Here is a 22773-nt window from a genome sequence, read left to right on the forward strand (position 1 = left end):
TATAGCGGTCAGTGATTTGGGCAGAGGTTTTGCTTAAACCTCAGGAGCCTAGAAAACCTCAGCCCTCAGGCCATTGATCTGTGTGTGGGTTGTGGAAAGAGTGAAAGCAGCCTGTCTCCAGATCTCGCTTGGTTTTACTCTCTCTTGGTGCTCTAGGGTACCCACCCCCATGCATTTCCCAGGGGTGAGTGGAGAGTTTGGCAAAACTTCCTCACTTCTCTCATTCTCAGGGCATCTCTCAACGCTACCCTAATTCTATCCCTGGCTGGTCTACTCCTTGCTTCAGCTGTGACTCCAGTCTCAGGATAGAAAAGATGCATCTTTATCCTATTTGTTTCCTATAGCCTTTGTCACTCTTGCTTATAAATCTTTTGGGTTCCCCCTCCCCAAACCAAATCCAGTCCGCTGAAGACCATTTTAAAAAAATGTAAATATAAAATTAGATAAAGGATGTTGGAAGGGGCAGTACCTACAATGGGTCCTGAAGCTCAAGGTCATTAAATTCCTGATAAAGCTTTCTTTGTCCATGACAGAGGGGACACTACCCAGAAGCAAAGGACAGCAGGAAGGGTTCCAAGAATATGGGTCTGGGGGTGGAAGGTGAAGTACTTGGATGGCAGGTCTAGTGGGTCTGTCCATTCACAACAGGATTCTTGTCCGGGGTTGCAGGATAAAGGGAAAAGATGGAAATCTCCAGAGTTGACAGGAGCCAGAAAGTATCAGGGCTGCATCTATGTAGGCTGGCATTTAGGGCAGGGCTCCAGTCCTGGGGACTGAGTATTCAGCAACTGGGATTAGATACAAAAATGCAGTTGAAAGGCTGGGTTTAAATTAGAGATTAGAAAGCATAGATGTCATTTTGTACAAGAGGGGCTCTGTATGAACCTGGGTCCACCCACGAACAGCCTTCAATCAAAGTCGAACATCAACCAATCAGAACTGCTTCATTTACATGGCAGGAATCCTGGTGCATGATGGGAATCCTAAAACTCACCCTAAACAAAAAGATCAGACTCCACTGGGAAGAACCTCAGGCCACTGTTTCAGTGTGGGTGGCTCTGTTATTGCTGTTCTGCCTGTTATTGTCTTGCAATGTACTCAGTAAACCTGTTTTTCTACTGTGACTTGGGTGAATACTTTTAGCACCTGTGAAAGACCACTAGGGTTTGTATGTGGGTACTGGAGAGGTCAAACTCCCATTTCTGAAAAATTGATTACGGTGTCTGATCTGTAAAATGACAATTCTAATCTTTCATGTGCACCTCTCCCGGAGAAGGGGGCTGGAACTCCTGATGTACGTTTTTGTGAAATCATGGCCAATACTTGGCTCCACAACCAGGGCAAAACTGGGCCTAGAAGGTAAACTAGTCAGGAGAAGCTGTGACACTTGCTTCTTGTAAATAGTATTAGAAGATCTTTAAGAAACAGAGAAGACAGTGGCTGCACTTGGAAAGGAGTATAGTACCTAGCACCTAGCATAAGGAAAAAATAAAATAAATAAATAAATAAGGACCTTAAGTGTCAGAAGGCCCCTGAGGTTAATTTGAAGAAAAGGGAAGCATTTACAAACCTAGAGAAATTATCTAGACAGGACGCAATGAGACAGGGAGATTTAGGGAGTACCAGATGTAGTTATTACTGGAGAGAGAGGGGAAGAAATTTGGAAAAAAAAAAATCACCAGAGATTAGCAGTTAGTTAAATGTGGAATCCAGCACAGAAGCAATGGGCTGGGGTGGTGGCTGCAGGGGAGAGGGATAGAGGTTTTCTGGGGAAGAGATCTGGGAACAATAACAAATCAGGAATGTGATTCTTTTATAAAGGGAAGACAATATTACCAAAATGTGAATTGTTCAGCAACATATACAGTGTTCAGAAGAGTAAGATGTGGCTGCCTCTTAATTTTGGACATCAGAGGCTTATTGTTTGCTTTTATTAGGCTTGTATAGATTAGATATGAAGTTTCTGGGGTTTTTTCCACACATTTACGTAAAACATTTAAATTAGTATCTTGGGCTTTAAGTACACATTTATCAATATTCTTTCTGAAAGTGATGGTTTTGATGAGAACAACAAATGCCCATGAAAATCTGGCGAAGTATAAAGTGCTGAGTCACTGCTGTCCTCTGCTGAATTCATTCTGCTCCAGGAAAAATACACAAGTCAGCATAGCAACAAGAATGTCACCAAAGACAACAGCCTTTCTTTATCTGTAGCCTTTATTTCATTGAGTCAGAATATTTTCATTTTGCACTTGAAGACTTTTATTTCAGTACATGAAAAAAATATTTCATATAGCTTTAACAGTTCACAAAAAGAAAACAGAGAACACAGGAGAACAAGTTGAAAGGCACAGCACAGAAATCAAGTGCTCAGATCTGAACATTTTAAAGATCTCAAAAACCCTTCATAAGAGTTATGAATATGTCCTCTCAACTGGCTTCTGAAATACTTGTAACCTTCTGACTTCTCATCAGCTTCTCAAGAAGTTCTAAAAAGGCAAACCTAGGAATTTAGAATTGCTAGGAGTATTTTGTGTCTTCATTGCTACCACCCCAAAGATTTCAAGAACTATTCTACAGTTATGGTGACCATTCATTGCCTTCCTCTCTTTTAATTAACTCGTGCAACTGATGCCATCCTTCACTGCCTTCCTTGCCATTTCTGTAGGAGAGAGTTGTATTGAAACCAGAACAGGCAGTAATAATGTCATGTTCAAATTAAAATAAGTACATGCATGTTTCCAAAGAAGTAACCTTTTATAAGCAATGCTATGCTTCTCAGACTATGAGTTACTATCCTCAAAGTTTTAACTCTTAGAAGAAAGAGTAACATCTTGTAGAAAAATACTAGAGCAAGACTATCTTTATATTAAGCTAAAGAACATTTGAAAAACCATAGGAAACTTTTTCAGTAACATATGTCTATGCTATAAGTTGTGAATTCTACAGGTAAATATTAACAGAAAGAAATCGTTTATCTTAGACATTTTCTGTCTGGGTAAAGAGCACTTTAAAAACTACCTGAAATTTGTGTAGCAAATATCAAGGGAAGATTGTGAAGAACTTGCATCCAGAATCCTCAACCTAGCCTTCCACAGCCATTCTGGATATTCAATTTCAAGCTCTAAATAGAAACAGATGAGTAAAAATAAGTTGTTTCCTATAAAATCCATAAACATGTATTTCAGTTACTCATGTATAGCTACTAATTAGAATGCTTTCTGGATTCTGTTGTATATCTTTTCACTCTTTCCTAGTTCTCTTTGGCCATGGATAATTAAATAGTTATAAGCAGGCTTATCATGAAAGAAATATAATAATTTTTCCTTCTAATATAAAATGCCAAACATTTTGCTTGCACTAAGGAGTGTCTTCACTCTCTACTCCCTATGGAACAGGCTTGTCATTGCAGAGAAGAAGTAGCATTGGAAAAAGTCCGGCTTTGTTTGCCCCAGCAGAGGAGAGCAGTATATCTGTATGGTGCAGGATGCCTTATAAAAACATTTTGTGGAAGGAAGCATCTTACTAACCCAGTACCCAGTGTGCTGTAGAAACTCAACAAAAATGAATGAAGGAAGGAATGAAAACAAAAATTCAGAGATGTAGCCAAACAATATTCATTTTGTCTCCCTTGGCCATAAGTCACAATTTGGTGATAAATTTTCCACTATAGTCATAATCATTCAAATGTGAAATCATCCTTCACATTTATTGACTTGGTAACTGAAAACTTTGGAAAAGCAATCGTGAAGAAAATGGTTCCTTTTCTGTGATTACTGGCACTATTGAATCCTTTAACGGTACTTGACAATCTGTGGTATGTATAATCTGGCCACAAAAGTCTGACAGAATACTGTTGGTTTTGTTATTTCTAAAATATACCATGTCTCTGGCACTACTGAGTTCTAGTTTGCTCCTTTGGTTAGGTTTAAGACTTTAGAATAAAACACGCTTGGCAAAATTATTTGTTAGAAATTTTAGCATACCAGTGAAGACAATTTTAACCCTCCTATTCTTTTGACAAGTAGAGAGGATGTCTCTAGTCAATCAATACATAGGTAAAGAGCACAGAAGTATGCCAGCATTTAAAAAATAAAAAAGGGGTACTATCAAAGTACTTACCATTTTGGCACTTTGACCATGATCTGCGATTCCTCTTGGATCTTTGCTTGCTGGTTTCTAAGGTAAATAAATTATGTTTTTATCAGGAACTGTGCCAGATATTATATCTATGCATATACAAACACACACACACACACACACACACACACACACACACACACACGAATATGCACACACACATACGAGAATACACACATGTATAGACCACTTCTTACTCTACAAAAAAAATCTGTCTGTAAATTGCTATGTGAAATTTTATCAGACTTTTTCCTTGTAAGACGTGTGAACTTTTCCTAGAGCATAATAGGTAATAAATTTTCAAATATTTTTAAAGGATCAATGCTTTCATTCAGATAACATCTCTATTGGAATTCCAGTAAGACTAATTTTTATAAAAAATTGCACTGGTTCAGTGGGGTGTGGAGAGATTTCTTCATACCGCTCTACCACTACCATCTGGCACATTCTAAGTTCCTTTAGTGTGACCCTAGGACTTTGTAGAAACAGAGACTGAAAACTACTCTAGCATCTTTTTAGCCATTCATAAATAAAGCTTCATGGGAATCGCTGCTTTTAAAAATATGGAGTTGAGAATCTCAGTGCTTTCATTGCCCAGTTCTGAGTAGCAAGTGTCCTACTGAGTGACTTTGGTGATGCAAAAATAGAGATTCTAGCCATTTGGGTGATTTCTAGAGACTTGTAAGGGTTCTTTTTTTAAAATTATTGATTCAGTTTCTAATGCACGTCTGTGCTAACTTGACTAATTTGTTTCTATCTCATAAATATTGATGTGGGATTACACCACTGTGGTTAACTGAGGGTTCTAGTGGGGAGCCCTCTGGTTGATCAAGGCCTCACTGAAAACCATCACTGTGTCTTACACCTCAGAACCTAGAGTGAGGCAGTTGAGTCATCGATCTGAGGAACAGAATTTAAGGGGCGAAAATAAACATAGTGATTAAGATGCTATATACAGTATTAGTTAAAAATCAAAATTAATGTGTAAGAAAACATATGTATCATAATGAAAAGAGGTCAGTATGTTAAAGGATCTGCCCCAGGGCTTGCATGGCTACCTCACCCTCCTCGCCCTACTCCCCACCCTAGTAAGTCTCTATGCCAGAGTGTCGTAGTTCTACCTCAAATTAGAGAGCTGTGTTACATTATTGGGCGTTTTTAAGGAGCCAACAAATGGTTAAGTGGCATCAAAATTAGTTTTGAAATGGACACAGATACCACAACCAAGAAAAGGGGCTGGGGAACATACCAGTGTGATGTAATGGGGACTTGAAAAACTGGTTGGCGGGCTCTCCAAGGACTCTGCAGTTCTCTGCTAGTGAAAAGGGATATTATTACACTGCAATTAGTATTCAAGCAAGTACTAGTATTTTTCACACCCTCAAAATAAATGTTTCAGCCATCCCTGGAATGTATTCCTAGTAAATGTACAATTACTAAAAGACACAGGTACAGTATTCTTCCCTATACTGTTATCTTACAACAGGTAGGCCTATTTAGGGACTTGTCTATAAAGCAAACATGCATGAGAGGAGTGGGTATTCTTTATATTAATACATTGGATATGAGTAGCAGAAGGTGCGTCTGTTAGCCAACAAATCTTAATAGCTCTCTGTCTGAGTGCCTAAAATGCCACAACAGCTATGCTCCTCTTTGGACCTTGAAGGTCTTTGAGAACCTCTGGAACTTCCAATTAAAATATAGATATGGGTAACTGAGGGTACCCTCTTTAAAATGCTTTCTATTAACTCCCCAGTAGACATTAATACAACTAGAAAGCATGGAAGTGGAAGCAGAACCTGAGAGAGACACTGGGTGCCAGAGGGGGAAATAGCAAGCAACTGGGAAAGGATACCAAAGACAGACCTTCTTCAAACCCCAGTTTTGCTGAGGACTGGCCTTTGATGGGTAACTGTCAAACAAGCATCAGCTAAATCATTATTGTTTATAGGATTTTGTGCCGAATAATACAACATCCCTAAATGTGAGATTTGAGGCTCTAAACTCTTCTATCCAGTCTGTGTCTATAATATATCATGGTGTATATGCCATCAGCAGTAATTGAATTTATATATATATACTCAAGCAATATTTATCAACCCCCTTTTCTCAGTGCCCCTCATTGAACCAAAGAGCCAAAGACCTTAAAAGAAGCTTACAATCTAGAAATGTAACAAATGTGTCCCAGGCCCTATTAGACTATCTGGTTGACTAATTTTTTATCATTGATGACACACTCAGGCCACCTTCATCTGATCCCCTTCTCTGGCAGTGTGCCTTTTTTGCATATTAATTAAGGAAAATGTAGTTAGGAAAGTAATCGCCACAACACATGAGGCACAGCAGATAATTAACACAAATTAAGTGCCAGTGCTAATCATTGTACTAAGAACGTTTACTTACGTTCTTATTTAAACTTCAAAGCAAATATATGAGATTTATATTAGTTTCATATGCTTTCATTCCAGAAAAATCTCAGCATAAACTTAAAAAACAACCCCATCACACTATATTTTATGTTCATTAGAGTGGATAATTAAGTTTTATTTTGATTATCTTGGGATCTCCATTAGCACAATAAAGAGAACAGATACATAAAAATAATAACAACCCATCATACAACCTGACAATTGTTCACTGTTCATCTCTTAAAACTCCAGTGAAGTTCAGAAGAAGCATTTCCACTAAAATGTCATGTATGTGTTCCTAAGAGTAGGATGGGAGATGTTCTGCAATATAATGCAGTAAAAACCACAGACCTTATGAGATGCATAGAATTGGAGCAAAGCTTTCAAAACTACTGGGACTGTATAACCAGACACCACCAACAACCAAAAAATATCTTAATTTTTAAAAACTGGTATCACTATATTTTTCTTGGCACTTGCATCTAGCAACAGTCAGTTAACTCTTAGCTTAAAACTTGAGGCTTTTTCTCCTTCCTTCAAGACTTAGGTTCTTGTGGGCATTTTCATTGACTTTTTTTTTTAATGTGGTGTACAATTCAGGGTTAGGTACCTAAGTGGTCATTGTATTTTCATTGTTTCATAGGTATAATCTTACCAATAATGTTCTTTCACATCCCTCCATGGTAACCCTCAGCCATCTAAGCATCAAAGAAACATACCTCAAAATAATAAGAGTTATCTATGGCAAATTCACAGTCAACATCATACTGAACAACCAAGAGTTGAAAATGTTTCCTCCAAATATGGAATAAGACAAGGATGTCCACTCTCATTACTCCTATTTAACATAGTAACGGACCAGAGCAATCAGGCAAGAGAAAGACATAAAATACATCCAAACAGGAAAAAAGGAAGTAAAATTACCTCTCTTCTCAGATGGTCTGATTCTATATCAAGAAAATTCTAAAGATTTGATCAGAAGATTCCTAGACCTGATAAACGACTTCATAAGCATCAGGCTACAAAACTAACATTTAAAAATCAGTAGTATTTTCTCCATGTGCCAACAACATTTAAGCTGAGAACCAAGCCAGGGACGTCACTTACAAAAGCCACACAGAAATAATTAAAATATCTGGGAATAAATTTAAGCAAGGAGGTGAAAAATCTCTGCAACAAGAACTACAAAACACTTTTGAAAGAAATCAAAGATGGTAAAAAAAACAAAAACAAAAACAAAACTATTCCGTGCTCATGGATTGGAGAAATCAATATTGCTAAAATGTTCATACTACTCAAAGAAATCTACAGATTCAATGCAATTCTTATCAAATGACCAGCATCATTTTTCATGAAATTAGAAAAAAATTCTTTAAATTCATATGGAAATAACAAAGAACCCTAATAGCCAAAGTAAATGTAAGCAAAAAGAACAAAACCAGAGGTATCACATTACTGGATTTCAAACATTACTACAAGGTTGCAGTAATTAAAACAGCATGGTACTAGCACAAAAATAGACACATGGATCAATGGAACAGAATAAAGAACCCCAAAATAAAGCCACTAATCTACAACCAACTGATCTTTGACAAAGTTGACTGAAATAAACATTGAGGAAAAGACACACTATTCAATAAATAGTACTGGAAAAACTAGCTAATTATATGCAGAAGAATGAATCTGAAACCCTACCCCTTACCATATTTAAAAATTAACTCAATATGAATTAGAGACTTAAGTGTAAGACCTCAAACTATAAAAATCCTAAAATAAAACTTCAGAAACATTCTTCTGGACATTAGTCTATGCAACAAATTTATGACCAAGTTCTTAAAAGCAAATGTAGCAAAACCAAAAATCGACAAGTGAGACCTAATTAAACTAAAGAGTAAAATACACAACCTACAAAATGGTAAAAAATGTTTGCTAACTACACATCAGACAAAGGGCTACTATCCAAAATCAATAAGGAACTTAAACAAGCTGACAAGAAAAAAAAAACCTCCATTGAAAAGTGGCCAAAAAAATATAAGAAAAAATATCCAACATCACTGATCATCAGAGAAATACATATCAAAGCCACATGAGATATCATCACACAATGGTCAGAATGACTACATTAACAAGTCAAAAAACAATGGATGTTGGTGAGGTTAAGGAGAAAATGGAATGTTCTTTTCAATTTTCTGGATAAGTTTATGTAGAATTGGTGTTATTTCTTTATAAATCTTTTAGTAGAATTCACCATTAGAGCCATGTGGGGCCAATGTTTTCTTTGTGTAAAAGTTTTCACTACAAATTTAATTTATTAGATAAAGAACTATTCAGGTTATCTATGTGAGCAAAGCTCTTCTTTCTGAGCAAAGCTTTAGTAATTTTTAACTTTCTAAAAACTTTCATTTTCACTGTCAAGTATATTGAAATAATATTTTTCATAATATTTTCTAGTTGTCTTTTTAAAACTTATAAGACCTTTAGTACTTATAGGACCTTTAGTGATGTCACCTTTCTGACTATTGATGTTGATAAGCTGTACTGGTTGATCAGTCTGGTTGGAAGCTCATGACATTTATTAATCTTCTCAAATAATAGCTTTTGATTTTTTTCTGTTTTTGTTTGTTTGTTGGTTTCTATTTCATTAGTGACCAATTAGATATATATATATTTTGTACTCTGCATATTACAGGTTTTACTTGCTTTACTTATTCCTTATTTCTTGAGGTCATTGATCTGACACCTTCCTTCTTTTCAACATAGCATTTAGTGCTAAATTTTCTTCTAATTACTCATTTTACTGCCTCCCATATATTTTGATATGCTGTGTTTACTTTCACTTTGTTTAAAATACTTCCCAGTTTCTCTTTTGATTTTTTTCTTTAAATGTGAGTTATATAGAATTTGTTATCTAATTTCCAATTGAGAATTTTTCTGATATCTTTCTGTTACTAATTTGTAACCCAATTTTATTCTGAGAAAATATTTTGTAAACTCCAAAAGTTAAGACTTGCTCTATGGCCAAGACTATAGTTTATGCTTATAAACTGTTTCAATAATGCCAAAATTAATGTTTTATTGAGCCAATATATTCTGCTCTGAAATAGTGATTTAGTTGTTGTTCCAGGTTTGGTTAAACCCTACTTTCCCTTCCTCACTTGTGAATTCAAAGCTTCACTTATGGAGCAAAGGGTCACTTGTGGAACCATGTGAAATTGCTCCTCTGTGTCTCCTTCCTCAATCAGGGCTACTTCCGCTTTAAACGCACCTACAGCTACTTTTTAAAAAAAATCAACTATTGCAAACACAAGTTTCTTACATGTAGAGGATGAATATCTGGCAAGATTGGCTCAGTCCTTGTCTGCTGTTCATCACCAAAGTATCCTTTATTCTCTACTCCCAGTGTTTCTCTAGGTGAACTGCCAAGAAGGAAATTGAACAATGACACAAACTATGGGATGAATTTATGGCTAAAATTAAGTCATCTACAATCATTTTAAAATATGGATGCTCAAATTGTACCCTATAACAATTAAGCCACAATGTCTTGAACCCACATTAGTTTTTTTTTTTTTAAGATCCCTCTGTGATTTCAATGTATACAAAGTTTGGAAACCACTAGGATAAGCATTTGAATATGAACAAGACTTACTACTATTCTTACCTACGGTCAGTATGAAGCTTATACTTTTCCCCACTGAGTATCTTCTGTGGCCAGAAAGTTTAGATATTCTTAGTAATGATCCCCTTCAAAACATAGAAAATGCAGACATACCTCTGAACTTGCTTCAACTTAATACATTTTTGGTAGCGAATTAACAATGTTGCAACTCCAATACCAATAGCAATCAGGACAAGTATAACAACCAAGAAGACAACATCTGCAACAATAAAAAAAAAAGAACTCAGCTAGGGCATCAACTGTAGAATAGAGGAATATTAACACATACTGGGACTGTTACCATCCTGCTTCTTCCTTTCGAAAGGACTTTAATTCTACTTCCCTCTCAACTATGTTTATATAAAGTAAAAAGCAAAAACATGATACAAATTATCATTTGTGTTAGCAATTGACATTCCACCCATGATTCTATTATATTTAAGGGAACCACAATCAGCAGGAGAAGTCATGGTTGTCAGTTAATAGTTGACTATAAAAAAAAGTTCTCATCTTGTTCAGGCGTCTTAGAGGACTTAATCCAAATTTAGCTAGAAGAGACTACATTAACTTAAAAGACAATTGTAGTAAATTCAATCTGGGTATCTAAACATGCAAAATAATAATTAAAAGATCTTACAAATCCATATCAACGCACAGCAAACATGCAGCAGATTTGGAAAACAAGAAAAAAGAACTTTCTCAGTGGGTAGACTTTTATTATATGTAAGATTATATTCTAACAGGATGCTCACTAGTGACATTTAAGGCTTCTTTCCAGATTGCAGGGGCCTGGTCTTCCTCACACTGGCAGTGGAGTTTATGATTATCCACCTGGAAGAGCAGTCAACCACATTTCATCAAATTACTGACATAAATTGTATTCTGCACCTCACTTAACTTAGTGCTGGTTCTACATTAAACACATACACACATGCACACACACAAACTTTTAAATTGATTGATTAATTAGACTGCCTACCAAAATCAATATCGCACAAATACAAGCAAACAAAATACAAGAAGCAGCCACGTTTGAAGAAGGCCTTTGATCAAGAAAATGATACTGACACATTCAAAGGCAGATGAACAAGACAGCATGATTTATCTTTCCAGAAAGCATTCGTATCTTTAAATGAACAGACTCTGTTAGGGTCGGACATATCATAGCCAAAGATCAGACTCTAAGCTTAGAAATGGTGAGATAATCATGACATGGGAGAAAAATAGTGGCACAGTGTTTGGTTGTCTTTCTGGGTTTAAATCTTGCCTTTTCCTAGAACACATCCATATGCCTGATTCTCCATCTGTGAAAATGGGCCTAGGAATAGTACTTACCTCTTAAGATTGTCATGAAGATTTTGAAAGTTTATATATGTAAGTTATACTGATGAACCCAGCTTAGGAAAGATGTTACCCATAAATTCTTAGTAACTGCTGGTTTTAAACAGTGTCAATTAAATGGGAAAAAAATACAATGTTTTGGGGTTTTTTTTTTCTCAAAAGCTTTAAGCTAAGGTTGACACTGGTGTAATTTAACTATAAGTCATGCTGCAATAGATCCAACTTAAAACTTCAGGTTTAAACTTTATATGTACATAAATCACTGAATTTCTAGATTACCAGTTCAATAATGAATTTTTTACTTGTGATACTGGTATTTTCTGTGTGTAATGATAATTGATTTGGCTCCTTGGATCAATCTTATTGATGAGATGAAAAAATGGATCCCAAATATATATTTTATTTAAAAATCAGCAAACACATATACACACATATAACATACACACACACACACAGGCTCAGGAATAAAGTACTATGTAAATATATGACTGAAAAGACATTAATTTCAAAAAACACCACCTCTTCCATTTTTTTTGCAGCACTATTTGCAATAGCAAATACATGGGACCAATCTATATGCCTATCAACAGTGGAATGGGTTAAGAAAAAGTGGCACACATACACTATGGAATACTACACATCCCTTAAAAGGTTAAGTCCTTAGCAGCAACATGAATGCAGCTAGAGGCCATTGATTAAGTGAATTAACCCAGAAACAGAAAACTGAACACCCCATGTTGTCTCTTACAAGCGGGAGCTTAACACTGGGTGCACAGGGACATAAAGAAGGGGATGACAGACACTGGAGACTTCTAAAGTGGGGAGGATGTGGAGACAAAGATCAAAACTCTGTCTGTTGGGTTCCATGTTCACTATTTGGATGATGAACTCAGTAGAAGTTCACACCTCACTATCATGCTATATACCCATGTAACAAACCTGCCCAATGTCCCTTTTTTAAACCTAAAATAATAATAACAAAAGAAAGCAGTTAAATCTTACATCATTTTCACTGCACTGAGAGGGGCAATTGGTTGAGTTGTAGACGTTTTCCATGTTTAGACATTCACCATTGCTGCACACCTAAAAATGAAGTAGCCAACGTCAGTTAGAATGACTTACAATGTGAAACCATGATTCATGTAGCATGTGAAGTGTACAACTTAGCATGGCATTCGCATGTGATATTTCCATTTGCAGGATTTAATTAAAAGTGATGCAACTCTTTTCTATTGTGAAATTCTACATATAGTGTCTTCTGTGGATGATGAAATCCTTTATAAATATTTGACAAAGGTCCTGTACATGCAAACATTGTTATTTCAAACTCATTCGTTACTAACATGTTTATGCCCTTATAAATCTTCGAATGCTAATGTATCAAAGATTCTATAATTCCAATTATAACAGGTTCTTCTGTTTCTATGAAGTTTTAGTTTTGATTTAGTGTAACAATCTATGTTTTCTATATCACCGTTGCTGGCATGGTATTTTATTCATATCAATATTTTTATTTATGCTTAATCCTTTTGTTTTAAATTTTCCTTTTTTTGAATGAATTTTATTACCAAAATATTGTTGAATTTGATTTTTGTTTGGTTTACCTGTGCACATTCAGTTAATATTTAGCTGTTTTTACTTTTACTTATAACTAAACACTTATTTATTGCCACTAATTCAAAAATTATATTTAAATTTTGTATAGAGAAATCTTAATCTATTCATATTTATTGTAAAAATGATGTCTAATTTTGCTCCTTTCATTTTATTATATGATTTCTGATATTAGACATTTTAACTTACTTTTAACTAAATTTATCGCATTAACTCTGAAATTTTTTTATTTTTGGCAGGGTCTTGCTCTGTCACTCAGGCTGGAGTGCAGTGGCACAATCATGGCCACTGCAGCCTTAACCTCCTGTGTCAGGAGATCCTTCCACTTCAGCCTCCCTATTAGCTGGGACTATAGGCTCACACCACCATGCCCGACAATTAAAACAAAATTATTTTATAGATATGTGGGGTGTAAGTCAGGATTAGCTACACAAACGAGCTGTGTGCAGGTGAAGCTTGGACCTCCAACTGGCCCTCATTTTCCCTGGTTTAGGACCAGGTACTCTTTATGATGCTACGGGCTGCCCCCCTCCTTCCCTGCCCTGGCAGTGTCCATTGACGGCTGATCCCTCCCTTGTGCTAATGTGATTAATGTCCAGGTTCCACTCAGGAGTGAGAACATTCGGTATTCGGTTCTTTGTTTCTGCGACAGATCACTAATTATGACGGTCTCCAGCTCCTGCAATTTTTAAAATTTAAAAGCTATATACCATTTTCTAAATATTGACTTTACATTAATATATTTGAAGCTAAACAATAGTATAATTTTCAAGAAAAATTCAGCATTAACTCTTCCTTCTGTAAGATAAGACATTTGCCATGCTTTTACTTCTTTTCTTCTCAGTTCAATTTTTTTGATTGAATAAATTGATATTCTAAATGGTGAAAATTATTATTTATTGTTCAAGAGATTTTTAACATTCTTTTAATAAATATGTTATGATAAATACCTAGAATTTACTCAAAAGCCTTATAGATTTCATTGCTTGCAGTCATTTCTTTAATATCCTATCTCCTAATTCTGACTTCTTAATTTAAATATAATTCCCAGCTGACTAGAATACTTTCTTGATTATTTTTCTTTTCAGAAAATAAATGCAAACTATATGCTGCTATATATTTTATTAGTCATGATGTGGTTGAGAATGTCATTCTATTGCCTTACTATCTATATAATAACTTGGCTGTTTGTATAGTTTAGGTATAGTGTTCCCCCAAACCCTGTAGGTGTTACACCACTACCTTCTGGATACTTGTTGCAGAGAAATATAATGGTAATCTGATATTTTTTTTTTTTTTTGAGTTGGAGTTTCACTCTGTCGCCCAGACTGGAGTGCGGTGGCCGCTCCCGGCCACCTCAGCCTCGACCTGCTGGGGCTCCGGCGATCCTTCTGCCTCAGCCTTCCAAGTAGCTGGAATTACAGGCCTGTGCTACCAGGCCCGGCTGATTTTTTAATTTATTGTAGAGATGAGGTCTCGCTGCCCAGGCGGGTCTCGAACCCGCGGGCTTAGGCAATCCACTCACCTCAGCCTCCCAAAGGCGTGGGATTACAGGCTGAGCCATCGAGCCCAGCTACCTGATATTTTTTATGTAGACAAACAATGACCTGTACTTTGTGTTTATAGCGCATATTCTGTTATTGACATTCAAGTCATGAGGGTAAGTAAAAATGCTCAGCTCTCTCTATAAATGTTTCCTAGTACTAAGTAAAATTTTATTTTATGCATTCTTCAGATCAGAAACATTTTAATTACTATTTCCTTAATTATATTTTCAATCTGTTCTGTTTTATCTAAAATTCCTATTAAACCTTTATGAAATTTCTTAGAACTATATTTCCTGTTTTTATTTATATTCTTCTATTTTTAAAATTCCTTTCTCTTATTCTGTGTTCAAAAGAGTAATCAGCCGGTAATCCTAGCACTTAGGGAGGCCGAGGTAAGAGGATTTCCTGAGCCCAGGGATTGGAGACCAGCCCGGGCAACTTGGTGAGATCGTGTCTCTACAATAAATCACAAAAACTAGCCAGATGTGGTGGCATGCATCTATAGTTCCAGCTACTTGGAAGGCTGAGGTAGAAGGATCGTCTGAACCCAGCAGGTTGAGGCTACGGTGGCTGTGAGCATGCCACTGCACTCTAGCCTGGGTGACAAAGAATGAGACTCCAACTAAAAAAAAAAGTATTTAGTTTCTAATATACTGATTTTTTTTGTAGTATCCATTCTATGGTTTGCTGCCCAAATTACATATAAAACAACAATCATAATATATTGTACTTTGAATGCATTGCTTCATCTCAAATTATATTATTTTATATAGATTTAATATATTTAAAATTGTAACCAAAATTTTAACTTTTTTTGGAGAAGGAGGAAATCTTTGAATATTAAGAAGTAGAAAGGAACAACAGAATGAGTACAGATATGGCTGAAGTGCTGATACCACCATGATGGGTGTGGTTGTTTCCTATGTCTTCTCTTGAAGAAACAGACCCTCTTTATGGAGGTACATGGTCACAGCATGCTTATGAGATAAAGAGATATTAACACGTGTTTTCCTATCAGTCCCTTTTTCTAGTCTCTGCCACTCTTAATGAAGGAAGCCCTTTATATCTCAGGCTGATTTTTCTTAACTGTAGTGAATAGCAAATTGTTTGGTATTTTCTTCAGCCTGAGGTCTAATACACTTTATCTTGCTGGATGTCCTGGAATTTTCTAACTTGTGGTTAGCGCACATACCTCAGTCTTCTTTTTTTCTTTTTATTGAGTTGGAGTCTCACTCTGTCGCCCAGGTTGGAGTGCAGTGCCATGCTCCCAGCTACCGCAACCTCGACCTGCTGGGCTTAGGCCATCCTGCCGCCTCTGCCTTCCAAGTAGCTGGAACTACAGGCTCACATCACCATGCCTGGCTAATTTTTTTTGATTTATTGTGGAGACAAGGTCTCACCAAGTTGCTGAGGCTGTGGTCTCGAGCCTCTGGACTCAGACAGTCCTCTCGCCTCGGCCTCCCAACGTGCTGGGACTACAAGACATGCACCACCGCGCTCAGTCTCAGTTTTCACAAACATGGATTTCTTCCCATGTTGATGTTCATTTAATCGTTTTAACGGAAAGTAGTATAGTTAAATATATGAATTGCAATGTAATTCTGTATTACATATTAAGTTCTATTTCCTTTTTTACATTATTATATTTTCCCCAATGTATTTCTCTATTACAAATGCCACTGCAATATGTGTAGGTGCCAGTATGAAGAGAGAGGAAAACACACCACAGAGAACTATTAAATTTCAAATAGTTACTTTTTTGGTAAAATAGCATATGCTTTCTGTATATTCTTCATAGTTAGCTATTGTTTAGAGCATATATTCTGACATTTTCATCTTGGCATAATAAACCCTTTTCAATTTGATCTCATTCTATCTGTTCAACTTCATCTGAAACCACTTCACCCAAAGCTCAAGTCACACTGAAGTTGTTGTTTACCTGAATATGTCATACACTTTGTACCTTGGCATATTGATAAGGTACTTCTTTCTAAAAAGTCTTTTCCTACTTTCTCTGTGTTGAAATGTTGTGCATCGCCAGCCTCGGTGGCTCAGCCTGTAATCCCGCGCTTTGGGAGATTGAGGTGAGTGGATTGCCTGAGCCCGTGGGTTCGAGACCCGCCTGGGCAACTTGGTGAGATCTCATCTCTACAATAAATCAAAAATTAGCCAGACGTGGTAGCGCACGCTTGTAGTTCCAGCTACTTGGAAAGCTAAGGCGGAAGGATCGCCGGAGCCCAGCAGGTCGAGGCTGCAGTGGCAGAGTGAGACTCCAACTCAAAAAAAAAAAATGTTGTGTACCAAGTCAAAGCTGAAATGTTACTCATTTAAGCTGTCACTCCATCTTCTATGAGCAAAATTAGCTACTTTTTTCCTTTGGACTCCCGAGATATATTGGTCACCCCACTATGAAAGCACTTTTGTTGAATTGTGATGATCTGTTTATAAAATTCTCAAGCACACCTAACTTTAGTGTACAGTGACTGGAGCCACAGTACATGGCTAGTAAATGTGGGTGAATGAATACAGCAAAGACTATATGACTACTTTATAGTCACATTAATTAGCAAAAACATCATAATTTCATTAGATGTCTACTGCGAGAAACTAATTAAGTGCATTTAGAACAATGACATATCATTTGCTATAACTAAAATTAGACAAAATGAATATTCATTACAGAGTTATTGCTGCACTGCTTCTCATTAAGAAGTTGTCCTCTTTCTTTCTTTTTCATATATAAACCCCTTTGGAACCAATTTTAGTGTCCAATGCTGTTTTTAAATGGCTGAACCAAGAAGTTTTAATAAAACAAAGGACTTTCATATTACCATTCCATCTCCACATTTTGTTCCAGTAGCAACCAGGCCAACATCTTGAGAATTGTGGTTTAAAAAAATGGTTTTGCATTGGACGGTGATGTTCTGCTCTGAATCCTTAAGATGGTAGGTTTTGCCTTCTCCAAGGAAAGATGACTGCTGTCCCCCAGTGCAGTATATCTTTCCGCATCTGATATTTCTGAAGGAAAGGAAGAGGATATTCACCAACTTGGGACTAGAAATAGAACTTTAGAGACTAAGCTAGCAGTGAAGTGGCCTGGTCACTTTTCTAAACTCAGGTTTCTTGGCAAATTAAAGAGGTCAGGATAGAAAGAGAGAACCACTGGACAAAGTGCTGATTCTGGCAACCAAGATGAGCAGGTAAAGTTGTAAAATGATTCTACTTCTTTTTTATTTCTTTGTGAACTTCACAAGTCAATATTGGCTAAAGTTCACAGAATAGTTCTCATTAGTAATTTGAATTAACATAACTTTAATCAGTGAGGACACCAAGGGTTCCTTCTTATTTTTTTCTTGCATGTAGCATAACAGTTGATCCTGACAACAAACCAATGAGGTTGGTATGATTATAATTTCCATTTTACAGATTAGGCAACAAATGAAAGTCAGGGAAGTGAAGTGATTGTCTATTCTCATGTAGCATATTTAGGAGCAAAGTTGAACTTGGCCATAGATTTGTGTGTGTGTGTGTGTGTGTGTGTGTGTGTGTGTGTGTGTGTGTGTTGTTTTCATCCAAATCCTGTTTTGTGGCATGTAAAATGCCTTGCAGGATGCTGGTAACAAGCCTGAAAGTCTTGTTCCACTCATGTTTTTTAAAACAGATATAACTTCCAAATTCTTCTACTCTTCCAGTTTCAACTTTTACTTTTCTTTCTTTTTAATGACTTCACTTCTTTTCTTCATTCTTTTTTTCACTTTTTCTACTTATGATCCTTCTCCTGTATCTGCTGTTCCCTTTTTTAGTGACATTCTTTCCCCCTCTTTCTTTCCCAAGAATCTTAAGTTTTCCCCATCTCTTCCTTCTATGTTCCATGACCTTAAGGTAATAAATACCAGTTAACACTGTCAGGGATATGTACTCTCTCTCTCTCTCTCTCTCTCTTTCTGCTCCCCTGTCTTTCTAGTCTCCCTAGTCGGAAGACGTATAAAGGTGTCAGAGCAGGAGCCATTCTGATTTTGAAAAAGGCTTTAAGAGTGCACTTACTTCTTTTTTCACAAGGCACTTACTTTTCTTCACAGGGAATGAATCTGTTTTCCTTGTTTTTACAGTATCCAAATTTATTTCCTTTTTTATTCATCTTGTAGCAGATATCATGACTTTCTTTTGCTTCTGGGGTACAAAATGGTATGATAACAGTAGAACAATGAAAGCATGAATATCATGAATCATAGAATACCTTATTTTTAAATGCAATTAAACTTTCAGTATCATGTCATATCATATGGTGGTGAAGCAGAATGGAACAAATAAGTCATTTTAATACTATTCTTTTGCCTCAGGGATATATTTTAGGATGGAGCAGTGATATAAAAAAGTAACAAACGTATATGACTCATATATTAAGATATTCAGTTAATACTGGAGGTAAGATCAACTAATACTAGAGGTAATATCCAGAGAAATGCTAGGTAATATCTTGGAATAATACCACAAATGGCATTATTCCAGTCTTGACTCAGTTCCTATAGGGCAATAGCATAGAAATAAAGGCCATTATCTTTATCAATCATTCACTGTGATTGTCTCTCACCATCATCAAAAAATTCAGAGCACTGATCATCCCGGGTGGGACATTTCCCCATGAAGCAGTAGCCTTGTGCATTCTTGCAAGGAAATCCATTGACTTGAAATCGATCCTTAGGACATGCCGCGGAATGGCCAGTACACACTTCAGGAAAATCACATTCATCTGTTGCTAGTCTGCATATAGACCCTGCTTTTTTTATCTGTTGAAGAAAAACAATGAGCCCGAATCTTGGATACATTTAGGTAGGTAAGGTTCAGTTAGTAGACAGAAAGCTGACCCATTTCATTTAACTAAAAAGGCTTTAAGGATGTATCATAACTTCCTTCTTTACCCCACTGAGAATTTTTATCATTCATAAATGCCTCAGCTTTGATGTAATTTTAGGAATCAAAAGATGGTGTTTTTAAGATTTTGTATTAGAACAGGCTTAGGTAAAGCTGAAATGGACATAAAATGGAAAAAATTATCAGGTATTCTCATTTATGTTGGATTTTCTTCATCTGAAGGAATCCAGTAGATGCCATTTCTCCTGTCTATAATGAGGCATTTTTATTCCCACGAAATCATCCATATGAACAGAAGGAGAATACCTTGACTCGTACTGCTAGAGGGAACTGCATAAAGATAGTCTCTCATTCAGCCATTCAACATACGTTTAACGTGCTGGGTCTGGTTGGTTTTGAAGATGCATAAGACATATTTCTATTCTTTAGTAAGTTTACAATTCAGTAGGTGTGGGAAAAGTGTTAATAAGCCCTTGGACAGAACTATTTCCGGTTGTCTTCCCTTACATTATTTTTCAACCTACCAGCCACTACCTCTTTCTAGTCCAATATCATCCCTTGCCCTTTTAGTTCACTCCTGTAGGAATATAAACTACTCCAGCTGAAGTTAAACAGATTGGCAACGATTTACAAAAGAGAAAGAACAGAGCTGATCATGTGACTTCCCTCCTGAAACACCAAGTCCTGCTTACAAGTCTTTCTGCTCCCCAGACCATAGCACCACACAATGCTCGGACACTGGGACATCTCAGAAACTTCACCGTTGGGTAATTGTAAGCCAACTCCTATTCTGGAATCAGTGGTGTAGGGTTGTCCAATAGTGAGACAGCTCTTGGATCCTACATATGTTTCAACTGAAAGCAGAGATACTCTCTCCCAGCCAAAGACCTTACCTGACATGATTCACAGCATTCTCCTTCTGCACAAGTAAATCCTGGCTTGAGTACACATCTATGTGCATCACAGCATGGATTAGTGCACTCCTGGCAGTAATCAAAAATAAAAGATTAGAAATTGATATGTGCTTTGACTCTTGTTTGAACAGTTAATTAGTTGTGCTTCTATGTAATCTTTCAGAGTTAAGTACTAATGCGTGATCCTTGGCCATGATGTAGAGATGAAGATCAGTGTTTGGAACTGGTATCTGGGACTTTAACTGTGTTTCTTTCCCTCATGCTTTTTAGTACACCACAACTAATGGAACCTTACCTGTAGATTATAAAACGCAAAGTTTCTGATCTTCCATTCATTCGCCTGATGATCTCCATTCCCTTGAAGGGTCTGGCTGCTTCCCTATGCTAAAGTGTGATATGAGATCATACCACTTCTGAAGATCTGATTTTACTTTTTGCTGAAGGTTTCAGGTATTTCAAACTGGAATGTCTTTATTTAATGCATCGTGAAATAATAGCATCAGGATGGTCACTTATGCTCTATCTCTTTAAACAAAATTAAAACCATAAAGGAAACTGTCTGTGTCTAGTCAGGTAAGAATGTGTTAGAATGAAATGGTAGAACCATTGCAAAGAATGCGCAAGACAAGATGATCTGTCTCCAAAATTAAGAACCTCTTCACATTTAATCTGAATTATTTGAAGATATACTTAGAACTACAGGACAGGTCACCATCCCCACTCTGATTATGCAGACTCTAACTGCTGTCCTATTAGACCTCTTTGAAGTGTGCAGTGTCCAGAGCGTAGGTACTAAAAATGCTGTTCTCCAACCAGTGGCATCAGCATCACTTTATAGCTTGGTGGGAATGCAGAATCAGCCCCACTCCATGCCAATGGACTAGGACTCTGTGTTCTAATAACATTCCCTGGTGGCTTATATGCAATTACTAATTTGAGAAGAACTTTTCTAGAACACATACCTATATGATGAGATCTTGAAAGAAATCACTTCTATGTTGGGGAAAAGCAGATTAAGAATTACTTTAAAATTTGCCTAAAGGCTTTTACTAAATGTTTCAACGACCAAGATGACAATAAATATGTGAAAGGTTAGAAGGTTTCTGCTCTATTAAGAAAGAGTTTTCTAATAACAGGAACTGTCCAACTGTGATATAGCCTCACCTCATAAGGCTATGAGTAAAACTCATTTGACTAAGAGAGATTTTGTAGAGCAGATTCCTACAGACTTAAGGACACTCATGAGCCCTTCTCACAAGAAGAGCCAATTAACACATAAGCCAAGCAAATGTGATGTTGCTGATCTCCAGCAAGATCATTATACATGATTCATCACTTGGTAAGAAGAACCATTAGAATGAGGTTGCACCAACCACTTTTTTTTTTCCAAAGGGAGAGAAAATAGCAGACTTTTTTTTTTTTTTGAGTTGGAGTCTCACTCTGTCACCCAGACTGGAGTGCGGTAGCTGCTCCCGGCCACCGCAGCCTCGACCTGCTGGGTTCCGGCGATCCTTCCTCCTCAGCCTTCCAAGTAGCCGGAATTACAGGCATGCGCTACCACACCCGGCTGATTTTTTTGATTTATTGTAGAGATGAGGTCTTGCTGCCCAGGCGGGTCACAAACCCGCAGGCTCAGGCAATCCACTCATCTCAACCTCCCAAAAGGTGCAGGATTACAGGCTGAGCCACCGAGCCTGGCTAGCAGACATTTTTTAAAAAGCTTTACAAGGAACACCATGACTGATTTGCTTAATGATCACATCCCTGCCTAGATGGTAGATGATCATGAACTTTACAATTTAAAGACAGAATCATTTGCAAATACCTGAAGAAGGCCACAGTCACACTCTTCTCCCTCATCCAAATTCTTGTTTCCACAATATTGGAAATCATTGAATTTGTCAGGAAATGGAATATTGAACATACACATTGGCTCATAGTTCTCCAGGTATTGCTTGTATTGGGTTTGACTGCATTTGCTGAATTTGAGTGCAGGAATGCTGTCGATAAGACAAGGTAAAAATAAAGATTAATCATATCAATGCATAGTGTTACAGCAGCTGTGAAAGTTTTATGAAGCAATTAGAAAAGCCAAATATAAATGTTCACTGTTAGAGCAGAGCAGGAACTACGTTCCTTTTCATTGGAAATATCTTCTAAACACAGCTAACTCAGGCTATTTTAGTGAAAATACACTGGCTATATATGCTCCAGCAAATCCTTCCTGAAGCCCACGGTTATGACTGGTTGTCTGTTTGCTGCTCCTGTATCTTTTTTTA

At 36.8% G+C, this 22773-nt stretch overlaps 1 protein-coding gene across 1 annotated transcript in view; it reads right to left on the reverse strand.

Annotated features, from left to right (window-relative positions):
• Positions 1-4122: 4122 nt before the first annotated feature.
• Positions 4123-22773, reverse strand: part of ADAM7 (ADAM metallopeptidase domain 7) — a gene marked incomplete at its 3' end in the record, with an annotated part of 50804 nt that continues 32153 nt past the window's right edge. Inside the window, exons 12-22 of the mRNA XM_008056672.1 lie at positions 22320-22494; positions 20474-20563; positions 19300-19495; positions 18776-18878; positions 17540-17726; positions 12550-12630; positions 10959-11037; positions 10321-10426; positions 9865-9964; positions 5390-5455; positions 4123-4179 (exon numbers count right to left, since the gene is read on the reverse strand). Coding sequence (XP_008054863.1) covers positions 4123-4179; positions 5390-5455; positions 9865-9964; positions 10321-10426; positions 10959-11037; positions 12550-12630; positions 17540-17726; positions 18776-18878; positions 19300-19495; positions 20474-20563; positions 22320-22494 — 1240 coding nt within the window. The remainder of the gene's footprint in view (positions 4180-5389; positions 5456-9864; positions 9965-10320; positions 10427-10958; positions 11038-12549; positions 12631-17539; positions 17727-18775; positions 18879-19299; positions 19496-20473; positions 20564-22319; positions 22495-22773) is intronic.

This window comes from Carlito syrichta, unplaced genomic scaffold (assembly GCF_000164805.1).
Source record: "Carlito syrichta isolate Samal-C Ts95f unplaced genomic scaffold, Tarsius_syrichta-2.0.1 Scaffold302439, whole genome shotgun sequence".
In the NCBI taxonomy this organism is placed as follows: Eukaryota; Metazoa; Chordata; class Mammalia; order Primates; family Tarsiidae; genus Carlito; species Carlito syrichta.